Consider the following 19,361-nt stretch of genomic DNA (forward strand, 5'->3'; position numbering starts at 1 on the left):
TAAGCAAGTTATTAGCATACAGACATTTTATCACCTATGCTGGCATACTGAACATGTTTAAAATAATGTACTACGAAAGTCTACACTAACAGTCGTACTCTGCTCTCACACCGCCCCACTCACAGTTGCTACTTTTCATTTAACAAAAGTCCTACATAACAGAGATTCACTAAGAGGTGGTTTTCCTCTGGCTGGAGAATGGAGCAGTGAAAAGTCCCCCATGCTTACAGTGGCCATGTGAGCAGTAACATGCAAACAAGAACTTTACTACATAAAAGGCTCCCTGTGACAAAACAGATCAAAAACCTAACAGACTGCCTTTCTACCTACACATTTGAAAAAAAAAAAGCTAGGAGGTTTAAGTTCCTCCAAACCCCCAGCTGATCTGTGCCTGCCTTCCAATAGATAATGATTCTAACTTTACACACACACATACACACACTCAAAGACAAGCAAATACAAACAACCTGAAATAGTATTCTCATTCAATGTGTTCTTTCATACTAATTCACACACACACACACACACACACACACACACACACACACACACACAAAATGGATAGAACACAATTAACAAATTGTAAACATCTACATAAAACCTAAAAAACATCAGTGAGTCTCTCAGATCAGAGTGCCATTTCTCCAGCATAGCCTTGGTAATAGTTAGGCCATCACTAAACATAAATAAAAAGGGGCATACAAATTCCCACTCTAGGAAAAGCTTTAAAGAACAGAACAGACAATATCAAATGTTCTAAGAAACACAAGTTTTGAAGGCAGTCGAGTTGTAATAGGCCACCACATCTAACAAGTCAGATCTGAGAAAACATGGAGCCAATCCAGATACATATAACGTTCATTAAAAGCAGAAGAAATAACACCGAGACAAATCAGGCCCTAAGCTCTCTGGTTAAAAAGATGACCAAAGGAAAGGGGCAGACCAAAGTTTCTTCAAGATAAAGTACCCTGGACACAGGTAAACCCACCATTCTGACTTGACTGAAGATTATCAGTTCAGGGTTGAATAGAACCGTCATGAATTGACTGTGGTAACACTGAAAATGCCCCACCCTTCCAAGGCTATCTCCCGTGAATCAGCTTTTGGTCGCCTTGGATGGGCTGGCATTAGACAGGCTGTTCTCCATCTTTCTCTTTGTTGACTGGTTCACGTTCTTACTCTTCTTCTCAGGCACAAAAGTGGAAGACCATGGAGACCGAAGGGGGCTATGAAGGCTCTGCATCTCTGAGGACATCTTAAATAAAGACGATCCGAACCTCTGATCCTCAAATAATCCTTGGGAACTGCTTAACAGAACACCCTGGGAAAACTCTGTCTGAAACAAACAGTTTTGGGGTTTGACTTCGCTCGTTCCTGAATGAGAAGTGTGGAGAGGGAAATCTTCACTCATCTCATGGTCAGATGGGGAGAGGAGAAACAAGGAGGCGGGTTTCCACTCACCCCCACTTTCTAACCTATCAGTTGTGAGAGCGTGTTTGGAAAGATTCAGTTTACTTTCTTCTTGTAACTTGTCAGGTTCCTCAAGGAACCCCCTGCCTTGAGGTGACTTTGAGGACCCCTCCAACTCCACCGACTTAAAACCGTTATTACAAGGGCTCTTGCTGTTGTCAGACTCTGACATCATCGAATCCAGCTCAGAGATTTTGTCAAGATAAGCAGCATCCATGGATGCCTCACTAGATGTTCTTGTCCGATTCATTTCCAGGGAGCGAATACAGCTGAGTCTCTTGGACAAGCACGACCCTGACTTCTCACTCAGTTTTGAAGGTATCTCCCCAACAGAATTTGCTATTGTATTCCCCTCTGAACCATCAAACTCTAAGCTCTGGGCATAGCTTGTGGAGCAACAATCCCAAAACTCTGTCTTTGAGGAAGCAAAACAGTCTGACTTCTTTTCATTTCCACTTCTATCGTCCTCTGAAGAACTGTTATTACAGACATTTGGAGAATCACAGAAATCATCAAATACCAGTTTTCTGAGATGGTTTGCATGCTTTTTGGAACTCCCTGCTTTAATCACAGGGTTCTCCCTGTTTTCTGGAGTGTTCAGCTGAAGGCAGCTGAGGGACAAGGGAGCACAGGAAGCCTGGAGACCATAAAGCTCTTCCTCTTTGTAGGGTGCACACTCGCTTGGCTTGCTGCTCCACTGTCTTTCCATGTAAGTGTCCATTGGGGTCTCTCTCGCACCCAGCCGTGGTTCTGTGGGCTTGGGGTATCTGTCTTTGTTTTGGGGACAGTTTGGTTCAGTTCTGCTGGTGCTCTCCTGTCTGACAGAACTGGTATCAGCTAGTCTGCTGCTAGAAGGTGTGGCAAGGTGAGACGCTGCACTGGCTGAGCTGGCCTGCTTTCTGGCACCTTCAATCTGATTCTTTGACGGTAAGACCTCATCACTGCCTTTGGGGCCCTTGCCGTCTGCAGAGGGTGCCCTCTGGCAAAGGGCATCCATGTCTTTCTTTGCCTCCTCGGTGTGTCTCAGTTGTGCTACTTGAGACTCTAGTTCCTCTATGTATTTGTCACTTCGTTCTAGAGCTTTCTTGAGGCGATTGGTTTCCCGCTCGTACTGTTCTACTTTGGACTGAAGAGCAGCAACTGTAAACCTTCCAAACCTGAAACGAATAGAAGGGCTGTTAATGATGTAGCTCAGGGTGTTTTCTTTGTAAAATATAAGTGTAAACTGTCCCCACCCACAGAACAGTGACACTTTCAATCATGTGAGATTTCAGAACAAAAGCAAGCCTAATGTAGTACCTTTAAAAACTGACTATACTTAATAATGAGTAATAATAAGCACATAATAAAAAAATCTAGCAGACACTGTAGTAGTAAAGTCAGACTAATGTGTGAGACAAAGGCAGAAACCCACTGATTTCCTTTCCAAGAGCTCACAATCCAAGAGCTATCAATCCAGCTCACATATGCATGAAGAGTTATCCCCTAAAACAATGGCAAAGATTTATGATAACATTTGAACAGTGGTCCACATCTTGAAATATTTACATTCAATCATTTTCCTATCGTACAGCAGTGTTTTACAATACATTTCTTATACAATGTCACCTTGTCAAACATAAAATGTCAATTTGAAATTCAGAAATCCAGACGTCTCAGGAGGGGAGGTTTTAAATACTTATTTGGACCCTTTCAATTACAGTGACTGCTGACATGACGCTTTCTCTTGGCTTTCTCCACACTGGGCTCTAACTCACGTCAACTCTCCTATTTTCCACATTTACAACTGGACGGGATATCAATCTCATTTCTTCCAACTTTGAAATACGAAGTCAGTGCTTGTGGTTCCAACATACTACACATAAAAACATTTTTATACTTTCTGAAGGGGCATATTTGAGGGTAACTAGAAAGAACATCAAAAATTCACTCGTTACCTGGTACTATTTTCCATTATTCTGTCAAGAGTGGGTATTGGGTTCAATTAAGAAAACAATTCTTGAGCAGCTAGTACAGGTGGGAAGTGCATCTGGGGCCCGAGGCACAGATTTATTAAGACTACTCCACCTCATTAATTCTATCTGATGACAAATGAGAATTCTCATAGAAACTGTTTTCACAGGATACCATGAAAAATCCCTTTACTTCCTCAAACTCCTTCAGAGCCTTAGTTATTTTCTTAACAACATCCATACGAACTGATTGTTAAGAATTTGAGAGCTGTCTGTGTGCAGAAAGGTATTTGAGAAGGTATGCTCTAAAAACTATTCTTTTTCTCCCCTTTCTTAATTACAAAAAAATTAAAACTAAAAAAAAAAAAAAGTATCAGCAGAAAGCCATAGGAACAAGTACAAGAAGCCATCAGCAACTGCTCCTTGTACAGTCAACCTTATATTCCAGACAGCCAGTCAACGTGTCATCTCCTCAACCCCTGGCCCGATTTCTCTCCAGCATGCACTCATATGATCTCTGCTCTCTTGCTACCGACAGAAAAAGCCAAGAGCAAAGGTAAATATAGAATCATCACATATCAGGGTAGAAAGGGCTCTAAAAGATACAACTGCTGAATATTGATCTCCTCGCTGCAATTAACTCAAGTCCCAAAGCACATTGCCTTCAACTTCTGAACTGCAAGACAAAAGCAAGAGACATAATAACCAAAAACTACAGGGGCAAACCTCTTCATCTTAAGACAAAGTTTGGTACTACAAGAATTTGGTTAAGCAATGTCAGAGATTTTCTTTGTTAAAAAAGATTTGGCTTCTAAATATAGTTTACAGCAAAGCCGTTGTTCTTCAAGAGAACCTTAGAAAGGTGGACAAAGATTGGAGTACCTTCTGCAAACATGTTTGTGAGTTCCTGACTGAGATCACTCTGGCATAACCAAGTAACCTGCATGTTTTTAAATGGAAAAACTGTGTAGCATGTTTATTTAATGCACTGAGCAAAAGCGACAGCCCTACATTTACTCACAGAGATTCATTTAAGTACAGACTTTATATATAACACAGATATCTTCACATAAAAGAGACCAAAGGGTTTAAAATCAAATACTGCTACCAGACAGCATATCAGAGGCTACCAGACTGTGTGTGTGTGTGTGTGACTTGTATGTGTGCTGTGCAGAGGCCTCAGAATGACAACTGGCTGTCCTCTCTCACTTTTTGCCTTATTGCTTGAGATAGGGTCTCTCAAATTAACCCAGAGCATGCTGTATTCTGGACAGACCGAGGCTCCCATAGTCCTCTGCCCAGGCAGAGCATTCATGTGTGTCAGGAACCCTACCCTGGACCCTCATGCTTGTGCATGCTCTTGCTCACCGAGCCATCTTCCCAGACCCCACTTAGTGGTGTTTTTTAAATGTGGCAAAGGTTCTACTGATATTCCTAGTCATATTTTCCTATCATTTCAGAGAGAAAAGCTCAAGTGCCATGGGAACTAACAGACATCAGCTTCAGACAATGTATTAAGTAGGATAAGCAAAGCACAGCCCATTGAAAAAGTGAGGCTGTTTTCTGATGGGTCAGTGACTTAAAAACTCCAACACTCCATTTTAACACTTCTCACAAACTTATCCTATGGAGTGATGGACTTTTTGTAACCATGCTAATGAGCACACTAACTGAAACAGTCAAATCCACGGGAAGCAATCTGTCTTCTGGCTCCTCTATTGTAGTTGATGAGCTAGGAGGGTAGAGGGCCTTGGGGTCTGCATTCCGTGCTAGACTGTTATATCATTTCCTATATACAGCAGTCCCTCGTTAAATAGCCCATATAAGTATAAGCCTCCTAATTTAAGCTACATTAGTCCATTCATTAAGGTAGAGCCATCACTACAGGAAGAACACGCTAAGTCCTCTGTCCTTTTACATGTAAGTATGGAAGTCATTACATTATTAAGCCAAATACATTTCATACATGTGATTTCTTTTTTGATTCACAACAAGGAAAGTGATGGAGTAGCACATAGCTTTTACTGCAGACTTTAGACATCATAGCCGTCTCATTACAGGCTTGATGTCCTTATGCCCCATCTAGAAGGCTTTTCTTTTCACCCGAGTAAGAGGCTCTGACTTTTTGATACAGGTCAGGTAAGTTTTAGTGATTCCAAGATACTTGTATTAAATTTGGCAAAGGGTAAGGGAATTATCACACAGAAAAAACAACCAAGCATACACATACAATGGCATACTTTCAAGAAATAAGACAATGAACAGAAGAGCTTATTTGTCTTTGATTTTAATACTCTCTTATTCCTACTAATTCCAGATATTTCCAGAGTGCATAACATTAAAGAAGCAATGCCAAGGCAAGCCAGAGGGATTTCTAAGTATCACTTAACATTACTTCCCTTTCCTGAGCAAATTCAAAATGGTGCATTTTTATAAACATTCCATTAGAGACCAAAAAGCTTGATTTTCAAAGTAGCAGTGATGGCCAAAAGCTTCATTATGCTAGAGAAACACTGTGAACAGCTTGGGAGCTGATATTGGAAATACGTTTGCCAGGATCTAGAGATGCTTACAGGATTTTTGAGCCTGCCAATGTTAACTGAAGTATTCGCTCTGGATAAGAGAAAAGGACACAGAGGCAAAAGCCTGTTCCTGGCCCTACTAAAATACAAAGAAATGAAAGTCTTAGTAACTTGACCTTTTATTTTTCCCTGTAAAAATTATTTATTGAGAATACCACATACATGTATTTACATCATTTTCCCTCCCTTTCCTCTCTCCACTGACTCCCATGTACTCCCAACCCCCAAATCCACTGCCTCTAGTCCTTGGATCATATTTATATGTGTGTGTACATTTCTGAATACAACCTTCTGAAATCACTCAGCATTCTTACATGTAGGGCTGACCTTCCAGATTAGTTAACCTAGCAGAGCTTGTCCCTGGGGAGGGCTCGTTCTCCCTCTCTGGGCAGCCTTCAGTTGCCTGCAGTTCTTACTCTTCTGGAGGTCAAGCCCTGTGAGAATGCCTCCTTCCGTGTTGGCATGTTGATTGGTGGTGTTTAGGTAACCGTACTGTTGAGACTGAGTATCCTTCCTGTTACATATAGGAGACACTGTCTTACAGCAGACATGGCAACTACAGTAAGAACATCTCGTAAGACTACCCATAGATTTTCATAGAAAGGTAACAAAATGTGTTTCAAAGAGGCAAGAAGAAAACAAAGGAGGACAAGAATCATTATTAGAACCTAGTATTTGAGGAACTAAGTTTCAGTGTCTCATTGTCAACCCCAATTAAAGGACTAAATGCAGCAAGCTTAGGGGATTAGCAAGACTACCAAAACCTTCAGAAAGGCGTTCTTCCTAAAGATTTCTTTTTTTAAAAAAAGATTTATTGATTAATTACACACACACACACACACACACACACAATGTAGCTGTCTTCAGATACTCCAGAAGAGGACATCAGATCTCATTACAGATGGTCGTGAGCCACCATGTGGTTGCTGGGAATTGAACTCAGGACTTCTGGAAGAGCAGGCAGTGCTCTTAACCACTGAGGCATCTCTCCAGCCCCTTCCTAAAGATTTCTAAAATCATATTCTTGTTCATTTTGTGTGCATCTGCGCATGTGAGTGTATGTGCACTCTTTCACCACAGCATGGATGTGGAAACTAGAGGATGAAGGTCGGAGTCTGCTCTCTCCGTCCATGTAGTTTCTGGTGCTGACTCAGGTCCTGAGGCTTGGCAGCATATGTCTTTACCTGCTGAGCAAGTCATTCATGAGAAACAAGGAATCCCATTTACATCCTCAAATGTATAGGTGAATTGGGCCTCAGGTTAGGGTCACAGACCGGGCATATCAGGCTCGCAGAAGAGTCTCTGACTTCCTGTTTTCCCTTACCTACTAACTGAGGTAACAACGGAAACAAAGTGAAAGCACTCTGAGTCTGGACTGGCTTTTGTGGTCTGGCCCATCTGACAAATCTCAGCGCTATTAAGCATTAAGACAGGCACATCAAAGTCTATTTCAGGATGCCTTTATTTATTTATTTTTAAATCCACATGACTCTGGAAAAAGGGTCCAAATAATAGAGAGCCCAGAGTCAGTGGCCAGCTAACTCCAAATACCTCAAGAAGAGCTCACAGGTTGCCCTGTCACTGGACAGCAGGGTGTGATGATACTCCCTTGAAGAGTTCTTTCCAACTTGATAATGAAATGCCCTGTCTTCTAGATAGCTCTACTGTGTTGTTAAGTGTCTCTGTAAAGCTCTGAAAAGTCCCTTTACCTCTGGTAAAATTGTTGCCTTTCCATCTAGTTAATAAAAAACAGAATATACACAATAGGAATTCTAAGCTTCTGTGACCTGGAATCTCGGCGTACGAAGGAATGCATGCCTTTGGAATCGAACCATCCATTAGGATGATGCTGAAGCTGAGGCCAAACAACAAGAGCAGAGCAAAAAGATGATCTGAGAGTGTTTGAAGAATGGTGTCTTTAGGTTAAAGCTACAGGATTTTCAACAGCCTTTCCCTGGTGGGATTCCTTTAGACAATTTGCAGAGAAAGACTTTAAAGACTTGCTGTGTTAAGGCTTTTTCCCTTCAGTTCCACATCGAGTTAGGTTAGGTATTTCCTGGGCTGGCAGAAAAGATGCTGCCCAGCCTGATGTTGACCTGAGTTCAATCTTAAAAAGTCATGGTGGATGGAGAGAACTGATCCCAGCAAGTTGTTCTCTGTCACACATGAAACCAATAGTATGAAAGCACCACACCCTCACTCCACAATACACACTCAGAGAAGACGAAATACACAGGAAACTATGAAAAAAGAAGAAAATTAAAGAAATCAAGCTATCCTGAGATAGGAGGGAAGCTGTGAAGCACTGGCTCTGTAGTAGCCAGTTAGTTCAGTCTTCGGGGTTATGACCATGTGTTTATTGCAATATCCTCCCCCTTTCCTGTTGTTTTTCCTGTTTTAGTATTTCCTTTACCATTTGTATTACTGAATTTCCCACATTATCATGACTGTTCAACACTAGAGATCACATTGAGTCTTGTTCTTAAGTAGCATGATCACTAGTGATGGATTTCCCATTATTTTAAGATTGCTATATTGCTGGGCACTATCTAACTCCAAATAAAAGGACAAATATATAGTATTCCAGTTCACATTAAAAATATAAATAAAAGACAGGTATCACAATTTGCACCCCACCAGGCCTCCTCTTCCTAAGCCCATTGTTGAGCACTGCGTAGCCTGCTGTGTAGCAACACACTGCCCTGACAGCAAACTTGCTAACTCCTTGTCTCCCACTGAAATCCTCAGAGGCAGACAAACAGAAGACAGAACGGAGCAATAAAGGTGTGGCACAGCACTGAGCAGAATTAATGCTGGAAGAAAAACCAGAGTCCAATAAAATATAGTTAAGAAAGAAACAGCAGACTGTTAGAATGTCACAGTGCTTCACTGTTCAATTGACTCTAGGTACTTCAGAGAGCTTACCAAAGAAAATTTACCACAGACATGAGGACAGTTACTGAGGTGAAGGGGATGAAGAGAACTAGAAGAAATGACAAGTGGGGAGAGAAAACCCTTGACGCCTGTGGACGTCGTTACACTCAGAGCAGATAGGATGGAATGGTGGAAGTTCATAAACAGGCACATCTTCATAGTAATCGTAACACGAACTCAGGAGTAGAAAACGCTACAGCTGAGTGATAAATCATTCTAAAACTCCCCACACAAGTATCTGTATATGTATTTTTCACTTTAGCTAAATCCATCCTTTCTCTATATCTTCTCCCTGTGCATAACAAACAGTCAAAATAAAACAAAGAACTGTGATCTGGCTGCTCTGTAATTATTACTCAGATGAATTACTGAGGACTAATGTGTGTTCTGGGGCTGTGAGGAAGGTCTATAAGGTAAGTAGAAGCTATTGTTCCTACTCTCAAAATATTCATTCATAATCTCTGACAACCACACTGCTTAGTTAACAACAGCATTGCAAGCACCTAAAATATCCTATCAACACAATAAAGACAAGTTGACAGAAACGGCAATAACTGTCTATCACCAATTAGCTGTATATCCAGAGACGGCCCCTTAGGCACCCAGCCCAGGGGCTAGAGCACAAGTGGCTGTCACAGTCTGGCCCCAGGGTATCATCAGGCTTCCCCTGACAGCCTACAAGTTCCCCTTCTGGGAAAACCAAAGGGCAGAAGAGAATCAGTCACCAGATCAGGCTGGGGTCAAATACCAGGAATCACTGTGTTTGTCAGAGTAGAATCTGGAGAAACAAAGGAAGCTGGACTAGGTCAAGAGGGGAGAGCAGCTCAAGCCAGCCAGCCAGACAGAGGTACTGATAAAAAAGGAGAGGGCACTGGCATGTGGGTCCCTTTAGGAAAAGCAGACTCATGAATTACAACTGAGCCACAGCTTAGAGCCAGGTCAGAGAAAGATAATCCAGTTTACATAGAGACTCAGAGAAACCTAGGAGTGGAGAAAAGTAATCTCTAATACACACACAAACAACCTTCCTTTGTTAGAACTATGGTGGTTTGGATGAGAATGTCCCCTACAGGTTCATACATTTGAAGGTTTTGGTTCCCAGTCTACGTGGTCTTGTTGGAGGAGGGATGTCACTGGGAGTGAGCTCTGGGGTTTTAAAAGCCTACACCAGCCCCGGTTTTCTCTGCCTCTTGTCTGGACACAGGATGTGAGGTCTCAGTTACTGCTCCCTGTCTGCTGCCATATTCTTTATGAGGCCAAGGACTAAACCTCGTAAGCAAGTCTCCAATTAAATGCTTTCTTTTTTTTTTTTTTTTAAGATTGAGTAATTCTTTATTTTTACATACTTGATGAAGGACCTTAAACATTCTCTCCAGTGGAAAACAGCATGAAAAGCAGCTTCCAGCTGCTCTGCTCAGGGCCTGGGCTCCCCCTTGCCCAAATGGTGAGGTGGAGGGGTGTATTTCCCCTCTTTTTCCCCACTGTTGCTTGATTTCACGCATTCACTTCACCGTTTTAAACTGAAGAAAGCATTCTTCAAAATCCTCATATTCTATCTTGCACTCTTTTTAGCCCGGGTAGCACCAGTCCCATGTGAACATTCTGTCCACTCTTTTTCAAAAGCGTGGCATCCAGCAGCATTCTTGTAGGGCTGTTCAGCACTGAGGAATACAAAGTGACGGTCTAGGCTAATGCCCAGCCTTTTCTGCACATCAAGGAAAGGCATGGTTGGGTCACCCACAAGGAGAGAAAATTTGTCAAGGAGCAATCCCTAGCGAAGCTTCTTGGCTGCGCAGACACAGCAGCGCCTACCGCACTTCAGCAGTGCCCTTGTCAGGTCCCTGGGCACAGCTCACGGCCGCTGGCTAAATGCTTTCTTTTATAACCTACCTTGGTCATGGTGTCTCTTCACTGCCATAGAACAGTGACTAAGACACATGTTACACCAGGATATAGACTAGTTCCTTCAATCCTCTCAATAACATATTCTCTATATAAATTGAGAGTATCAATACACTAACTGATGTGTCTAGTGTCCTCTCCTTGTTAATTTGTTTATATAACCAACACTTACCAGATGCTTTCCAGGTGTGAGAGACTAAAGAGATAGGCTGTAGGGTTCTTACTCTTACTCTTGAATTCAGAGTTTGGAATGAAGGAGACATAAACAACTAAACAACACAGTAAGTTCAGGGACTGAAAAAACTAGTGACATACTATAAGACTGGCTGATTATTAACTGTGAACTCTGTTTTAAGTACATTTAAAAGTTTAATTTGTTTAACCCTGAGTGTAACCTTTATGGTAGGTAAATCCCACTGGAACCATTTTACAGAGGCCCAAAACTAAGATGGAGCAAACCCCAGAGGTTGTGAGAACAGTGAGTGTTCAGTCCTAAGGAATCTAGTGCTAGAGACCATGTTCATAATCACCAGACTCAAGTACTCCCGTATTCTTTTCCTATTCCAGCCATTCCTTTGACTGCTCCAGAAACGATCAGGAAAAGTGACTGTGGTGATGGACAGAGGCAGCTCCACACACAGCAGAAAGGAGAGCACTCTGCACAGAGGAAGCAAGCCTTGCACTTCCTTTAAACAGGTCAGGCAAGATGCAAAGGGTGAGCTAGAGAGCACAGAGAGGATGGGTACAGAGGAGCTTAGGCAGACTCTGGACTAACCTTTTTAGGGAAGATACTGGGCAGTTTAAGGCAAGACATTTAAGCAACTTGATTTATACTCTACTATAGACAATTTCTGAGTGTACCAGAAAATGGATTATGTAGAGAACACAGAGACAGAATAGTAACACAGAAATTTGAAATAAGGCAGCCTGTCTTTGGACCTAAGCCCTTATCCACCATACTTTGTGCCTCAACTTCCAAAATCTCATCCATCTGTCTTCATACTCTATACAAGTGACACGACTCAGCAGCTGAAGAATGATGACAGGTAAGGGTTCTGCCTGTTATGGTTTGACTGTGAATGTCCCCACTGGCTCATGCTTCCAGTGAGCACTCCATGGAAGATCAAGGAGTATCTGGCTGGAAGCAGGCTACTAGGCTAGGACTTGGAAGGTTACAACTGTCGCTGGTTCTATTCTGGTCTAGCTGTTTCCTGGGCCATGCCACCTGAACAGTGGCTGCTTCAAGGTTCTGATGCCTCAGACAAACTTCTTCCATGTCTTCCAGATCTGAATGGCTGAAAGTTCTCTGAAACAGTAAGCTAAAAAACAAGCCTTTCTTCTTTTTAACTATTTCTGTTGGATACTGTGAGCATAACATGTGAAAAGAATCAGGACCACTTCCACAACCATGTAAGCCAGATGGTTTTGTTCTTAGCCCATTGGAAATGATTTGTGGGGGCATGTAGAATGGTTTGGAGGGAGATGTGGATTAAGGAGTCTTCAAAACCTCTAAGTAGAGCATAGCTGGTGACTCCAGTGGGAATTCTGAAGACCAGAATGCTGACAGAAACACTGATAATAAAGACTGAATGTGAAGTTTCAGATGGGAACAAAGATTAGAAGCAATTAAACCAGGGGCCACTCATATGATGTTCTGACAAAGAATTTATCTACATTTTGCCTATGTCCTGAAACTCAGTGAGACTTAATAGTCTAATTTACTTGTCAGAGAAAGTTTCTAAATAGCACAGCAGTCAGGCTGTGAAATGGGTACCATATAAGCTGGAGAGATGGCTCAGTGGTTAAGAACATGGATTGCTCTTGCACAGTACTGGAGTTCAGTTCTTAACATTTACACTGGTCAGCTCACAACTGCCTCTAACTACCTCCAGGGGATCTAATTCCCTCTTCTAGGCATGTGAGCACTTGCACAAGTACAGACACACACACACACACACACAGGTTTTATAAAAAAGAAATAGTTACTGCTCACTACTTTTAGCCAGGTTTACAGTGAGAACCAAGAACAAAAATGGAGGGTTTTAAAACCATGCAGTGTGGCAAGAAAGAATGCAAGATCTGAATTACTGCTGTCGACAACTACTGAGATCAGTAGTAGCACAAGTTGCACTGGGACAACAGGAGGGGTAACTAAGGTGTTACCCTTCCTATTCAGAGTTTCTGGGTGGAAAACTGCAAAACATTTAGAATTCATATAAAACTAGCAAGCTGAAGGGGCCTCTGGGTAGATTAAGGCCACTTATGAAATGCTTCTCCAGGTTTAACCATGCAGGCAAAAACTACTGCATAAGCAAGGGGGGCATACTGATTAAGTTGGCAACAGCTTGGTGTTGTTCACACGATACTGTTTTACAGGCATATGGAATACAAGCGTTACAGAGCTGCAGGCTTTACCCAGACCTCATGAAAAGCATGCCTGCGGCTTGGTAGTACATGTCTGGATTCTGCACAGGAAGCCCTGAGCATGCTGTGAGTCAGGCTTAAGGGGAAGTCCAAGTTTCAGTGGAGATCCCAGGATTTTAGAGATGCCAGAAAAAAATGGTTGGATGGGTATGAATGAGAAAACTTTAGTGGAGTTAGGTCAAGGCGGGCCACAAGTGGCAAGGCCATAGCCGAGTCGGGCTTGGATGATACCACTATATACCTTGGTGCTCAGCATAGAGCTACTGGACTGAATGTCATCACTATAGACCTTGGTGCTCAGCATAGAGCTACTGGACTGAATGACACCACTATATACCTTGGTGCTCAGCATAGAGCTACTGGACTGAATGACACCACTATATACCTTGGTGCTCAGCATAGAGCTACTGGACTGAATGCTTTGCTATTCTACAGTTCCTCCCATTTGGAAAGAGAATGTTTATTCCATTTTATGTTGGAGTATGGAACTTTTATTTTGATTTTACAAGAGCTCACAACTAAGAGATCTTGTTCAGAACTCTGTCTGAATTAAAGTTTAGGATGGAGAAGTGTATACTTTAAGATTAGATATTATTAGATAAGATTATATAGAAGACCAGAGATAGAACAGAAACAAACACCTGAGAAAGATAAATGATAACTTAGACTTCCATTATAAAAGATAAAACCATGCCACTAGGAACCAACATAAAGCTCCAGATCTCCTTGTTTTCAATAGGGGGACTCAGTCTCAGTGTGGTTATATCTGGATAAAGATATTCAAGAGGTAATTAACGTTAAATTAGGTCACAATGGTGAGACTAACCCTACAAAATTGTGTTTTTAGAAGAAGATAAAAATCCTTTCATTCTTCTCTCTTTACCATTTGAAGATATAATAAACAAAAATTGCTGTTGGTAAGTCAGAAAGAGAGCATGTATCAGAAATGAACATGCCAAACCTTGTTCTCAGACTTCAGCACCTGTGAAAAAATAAGCCTATTAAGATTTAAGTCAAACTGTAAATGTATTTTGTTATGGAAGCCTGAGATGACTAAAACACCTTCTAATTCTTTTTAACTTTAGAGCCTAAATTCAAAGTGCAGTCTTAACAGTCTGCTCAGGTTGCAGGATGTATATAGAGTAAGAAGTATTCCTTTACACTTAACCAACTAAATAGGAAAAAAAAAATTGGTCAAGGCACTTCCTATGCAGGGAAGGAAATGAATGGCTGATATCTGTATGTCAGTGTTTGTTTTTAAATTCTTAAGATTCCGTATTTGTTTCTGCCCAAACAGAAGTACTCTGCAGTGGACCAGATTTGGGTATTTTCAGCTGTGATCAGCTTCTCTCTGAATTCCACCAGGATTTACTGATGCAGAGTAAACAAGGCTATAAATCAAATGCAATGCATTTAATACTCAATGCTTTGCAAATTGATCTGGAACAGGGGTCAGCTCAGATCCCTGTTCAAGTGAGAATGTTCCCTTCCCATGAACAGGAGAAGGGACACAGACCCTGCGGTGACCCTGGATTCAGATGTGTGGCTGCTGGTCTGCGAGTGGACACGAGGCCAGATCTCCTCAGGTCAGTCTCCAGTTATTTATCTGGTAGAAGTCACAGATATTTAAAAGCACATGTCTTTGTAGCTGGCACTGAATTTGAAATCTGGTGGGCAATTTTTCAAGAAATAAAAGCTACAAGCAAAATAGCTCTCATTCCATTCAGCATGCTGTGGGAAAGGGCTAATGGATGAGCATTACTGTGACTGGCAGGGCGAGCTGCCAGTAACAAGGATTCAAGCCCACATAAAAGCAACCATTTCTTAGTTTATTTCTCTAATTTGTCAAAAAGTAGGACATTATCTGGCAGGAAAGAAAAAAAAAGGACTGGAGAGGATGGGAGAAGGGAACACTTAAGAGTAAAATTTATACCTTTCTTTAACCACTGGTTTGTTATCCCTCCATTTCCTAAACCACACTACTTTCAACATGGCTGCTTCCTTTTTGGTTGTCTAAACTTCCATCATTTGCTTATTCCTGCTTTTGTCTCCCTACAATAGAAAAATGATGTCTACTGATTAGCAATGAAGAAATGATGACACTCTGATGCACAGCCTTCAAAGAAACTGCATACCTTGCAGCCATACTGTCCCCTAGTCTGCCTGCTTCCTCAGGTGGTAGAGTAGAGGTGCGGACTCCAAAGATGCTCTCTTTTCTGTCTTCACCCCTTAAATCCTAACTTTCTTACCACTTTAGATAAACAAATCAAATGCTAAGTAGGTCAAAACTTACAACTCTGTATCTTCTAACAGTGAAGACTTTAGCGTCATAAAAGAAGAATTAATTCACTTCACTCTAGTTCCAAATGATCAGCCCAAGATTTGTTCACAAAGCCTCATTTTATTTTGGACGAGGCTCTTCCTATTGTTGGTCAGTGCTCAGTCTGGGGCAGTACTCTGAGTTCAAACGCTACTTGTACCACTTACTCCTGGGCAGACGGGGATGAGTGAGCCTATCTCTCCGCACCTCCATCCTCTCACTTGTCAGGAGTAACTTACATCCTACAGTGCCAAGCAGAGAACACATCACAAGACCAAGACTATGTCAGCAAACAGCTCAGGGGCACTGTTTTATCTCGGCATTCATCAGTACTATTTAATAGTTATATGTAAAACCAAGTTTTTTTACATATTTGGCCTATTTGAGGCAGAAAAAAGTAACGAATGAGATCCTTTCTTCTAAATTAGCCTCAGCTGAATCTAAAACTTACACTTGATGTTCAAAAACATTTGGCTTTCCTAACTGAAGGGTCAGATGGGTCCATGGCCCAGCAGAGTCAGTTTAAAAGCACTGAGAAGCAGTGACCTCACTCTGTGAGATACATACTTTTGAGGAGATCTGTTGTCAACTTCAGCCTTCAGCCGTAAATTCTCCCTCAGCAGGCCACCATTTTCCAACTTCAATTTTTTATTTGCCTACAAAGAAGAATTAAAAATAATTAAGCCCAAACTAACATAAATGTACCTTGAATAAAATTCTGACATGAGCTGTGTGTATTCTCATAGCAGTAACAGAAAACCGAATACTAGACACAGTCCTCAAAAATGTAAAGTCATCAGTGGGATAGTGTGAAACTGCAAGTCCAACCAGGTATTTAAAACCTACATCCCCCAAGCACTTTCTAAATCCTGTACCCAGGGAAATAAAGCTATCTTAGTTAGCTCAAAGTCTAGCTAATTGCTAATGGCAAATAGTTGTGATTCTTTTTTTTTTTTTAATTTGACCATAATTGAATGTGCTAAACAAGGCAAGATTATCTCATAAGCAAGTATTTACAAACTAATGCTAAAGAGTTAATTCTCAGTTAAAAATATTTTTCTAGTGATAAATCTAACATGAATAAGCTAATGATTTTCTTTTAGGTCCTTCTTATTCTCCATCTTCCAAATTCTTATACACTTAAAATTTAGGCAATATATTCTAGGAAATTCCAGCAATTGTCCCTTAACATACATATGTAAGAAAAAAGTCCTTCTGGCATGACTTTTTCTTCCTCAATTTTTACAATTCCTGAAATTACGAGAACACATTCAGGATCTCACCCGGAATATACAGTCACAGAAAGGACAGAGGGAAGCTAGGAGCTCAGGATCACAGACAGCCTGAAATAAGTAGTGCTCTCAGTTTTTAGAATTTTCTTAAAAGCTTCTTTATTTAAAATCCTATTACTGTACTGGTGTACTACTAACAAAAATTAAAGTCTATATTAGTCACTAAACTGACTTACCCAGCAATAAAAATAGCTAGAACATTATGTTTACAACTAATGTTATAGAATTCCTGTTAGGAAAAAAGAAAGGGTAACTTAGTAAGTTATAAAGTATATGTATTAAAAAATCTGACCAGTGTTTTTGACTAATTTCCATAATGTATTAGTTACCTACTTACATACAATTGTGCCTCAGCAGTCACAAGAAAAGGAGTGTGGCAAATACTCATTTGCAGCCTATACCCTTACTTAGATTTATCCAGGTTACTTTTAAGCTGATTTACTTTGACTTATCCAGGTTCACTGTAGGCTCTGAGCACTTGTTCACCTCCACAGATGCACAAAAACCAGGATGGTGGAGGGAGGGTTAATTCTTTAAGTGACTGATAGAGACCATTACCGCCCCCTGAAGATATAAGAAAAGCCATTTACTTCCTCATATATACAACGAATTAAGCTTTCAACCAGAGCGGGAGGCACTTAGTGAATGCTTTCTGATGATAACAACAAGCTTAAATTAGAACTCACCTATTTCCTTCCCTGCCCTGTCTCCTAAAACAAGTATCACTGTCAGTGTGTTTCACGGTCCTTCACTAGTCCTGTGCTTTTTAACATTTCTCATTATTGGCTGGATAGCCTTTAGCTATTATTAGTAAATAATGGTTACAAACAGTAGAGTTTTGCCCACTGACAGTACCTGGGAATATCAAGGACTTTAATTACTGTGCATTCTCAGCTCTGACTGGTAATGATGTCTCATGGTTCCCAACTCGTCTGAATCCAAGAAGCACCAGAAGTCAGTTGTTCATACCAAGTTGTACTTAACTGAATTGTTTGTATTCCTGCATCTGACTTGTAATTATTTGTACTTCATAACTGATTTTTGTCTCTACGTACTGAGTTTTTTATTCATTTAGCCTATTATCTAACCTATCCCAAGTGATTCTGATGTCTTAGGAAGGCTATAACTACTGACTTTAAAATGGCTGTTTTTATATAATTTTCTTTTCCTATATTCTACATAGTAACATTATAAGTGGATCTTGCATACAGCTTCATACTCTAAGAATTATTTCTACCAAAAATGTGCCATCTACAGGAGACAATACACAGCTTAATGGTGGTTCAGGGAACTCCTCTGATTCTTTCTAGTCTTTAACAAAGGTAACAGGTTTACAATAAGGCTGGCTGCCCATACACAAATGGACCACACACATCCCTCATGAAGATGCATGTAGTTTCTGTTTTCTAAAAGCAGTTTCTCTCTTACTTTCATACTGCCCTTTTATGAACCACAGAGCATTTGTTTTGTATATGGGAAATGGTTTACACTGAGTTGAAGATGTTTCTTTCCTACTTAACCTCACTGCAGATATGAGACTAATACTTGGTGGTTCTTCTGTAAAATATCATATAGAATCCATTAACGATTTCATGGCTCAGGATGCAGTCCTTCAGAACAAGAATAGCATTTTAAGGAAATGCAGACAGGTTAAAAGGGCAGCGGTAGAAATGAGTGTCATAAAACTGCATGCATTTAGCACTGCTGCACTGCAGGGCAGATAATCCTGAAGTCAAACTAAAGGCTGCTCTGTGTGCCATAGCCACACCGGCCACTGCTCTGGCAATAACAGCCTGTGGCTGTCTCCTTGCTAGATAGAAAACAATCCTAGAAGTTCACTTTTCCCCAACTAATGTTGTCTTTATTTGTGGGATGAGTAGTCAAACAGGAAAACAAGTCAGCTTCATCTAGCATCTTTCTGCATCAGTGGTCTAAAGTAGGTACTTTCAGCTTTCTCAGTGGTCAGTAAACTCTTAATATGTACTCACTCAGCTTTCAAAATAAGACAGGGGTAGTGCTAGAAAAGACCCCGTTAAAACCTTTTGTTCAGCTGAGTACAGTGGGCCACACTAATAATCTAACACTGAGGCAGGAGGGTGGCTAGTTTGAGGCCAGTTTGGGTTACATAGAGAGGTCCAGACAAGCCTCAGCTACAGCAAGATCTTGCCTCAAAACTCAAGCAATACTAAGTAGGGAAATGGCTTATGTTTGTTAGTGCACATAAAGCAGCCACTGCTGTGAGCTTAAGAAACGTAAGGCAAACCACAAAGATGAGAAGAGTTGTATACTTAAACAGACTCGGCTCTTCGGAGGAAGCACTTCCGTAGGGAGGCACTACTACAGCTCCAGCCACAGTCACAAATGCAACCACCTGATACTCCTTGGCAGCTAATGATAGCTAACAAGAATATGTCTTCCAATTGCGTAGAAATACTCATCCAGGGTTTAGTCCTACTCCCACAAGTCAAGGTATGTGCTGTTTATA

General features: G+C 41.1%; 1 protein-coding gene and 1 pseudogene across 2 annotated transcripts in view; both read right to left on the reverse strand.

Moving 5' to 3' along the window:
* Positions 1-413: 413 nt before the first annotated feature.
* The window catches only part of OBI1 (ORC ubiquitin ligase 1), a 35,539-nt gene continuing 16,591 nt past the window's right edge, over positions 414-19,361 (reverse strand). Inside the window, exons 5-6 of the mRNA XM_080917377.1 lie at positions 16,152-16,240; positions 414-2,627 (exon numbers count right to left, since the gene is read on the reverse strand). Of these exons, the coding sequence (XP_080773503.1) occupies positions 1,097-2,627; positions 16,152-16,240 (1,620 nt within the window). The 3' untranslated portion in view covers positions 414-1,096. The remainder of the gene's footprint in view (positions 2,628-16,151; positions 16,241-19,361) is intronic.
* LOC308420724 (NADH dehydrogenase [ubiquinone] iron-sulfur protein 5-like) lies at positions 10,353-10,664 on the reverse strand (annotated as a pseudogene). Its single transcript has one exon. The product of its transcript is annotated as an NADH dehydrogenase [ubiquinone] iron-sulfur protein 5-like (transcript).

The sequence above is a fragment of the Micromys minutus genome (assembly GCF_963924665.1).
Source record: "Micromys minutus genome assembly, chromosome: 5".
NCBI classification, from domain to species: Eukaryota; Metazoa; Chordata; class Mammalia; order Rodentia; family Muridae; genus Micromys; species Micromys minutus.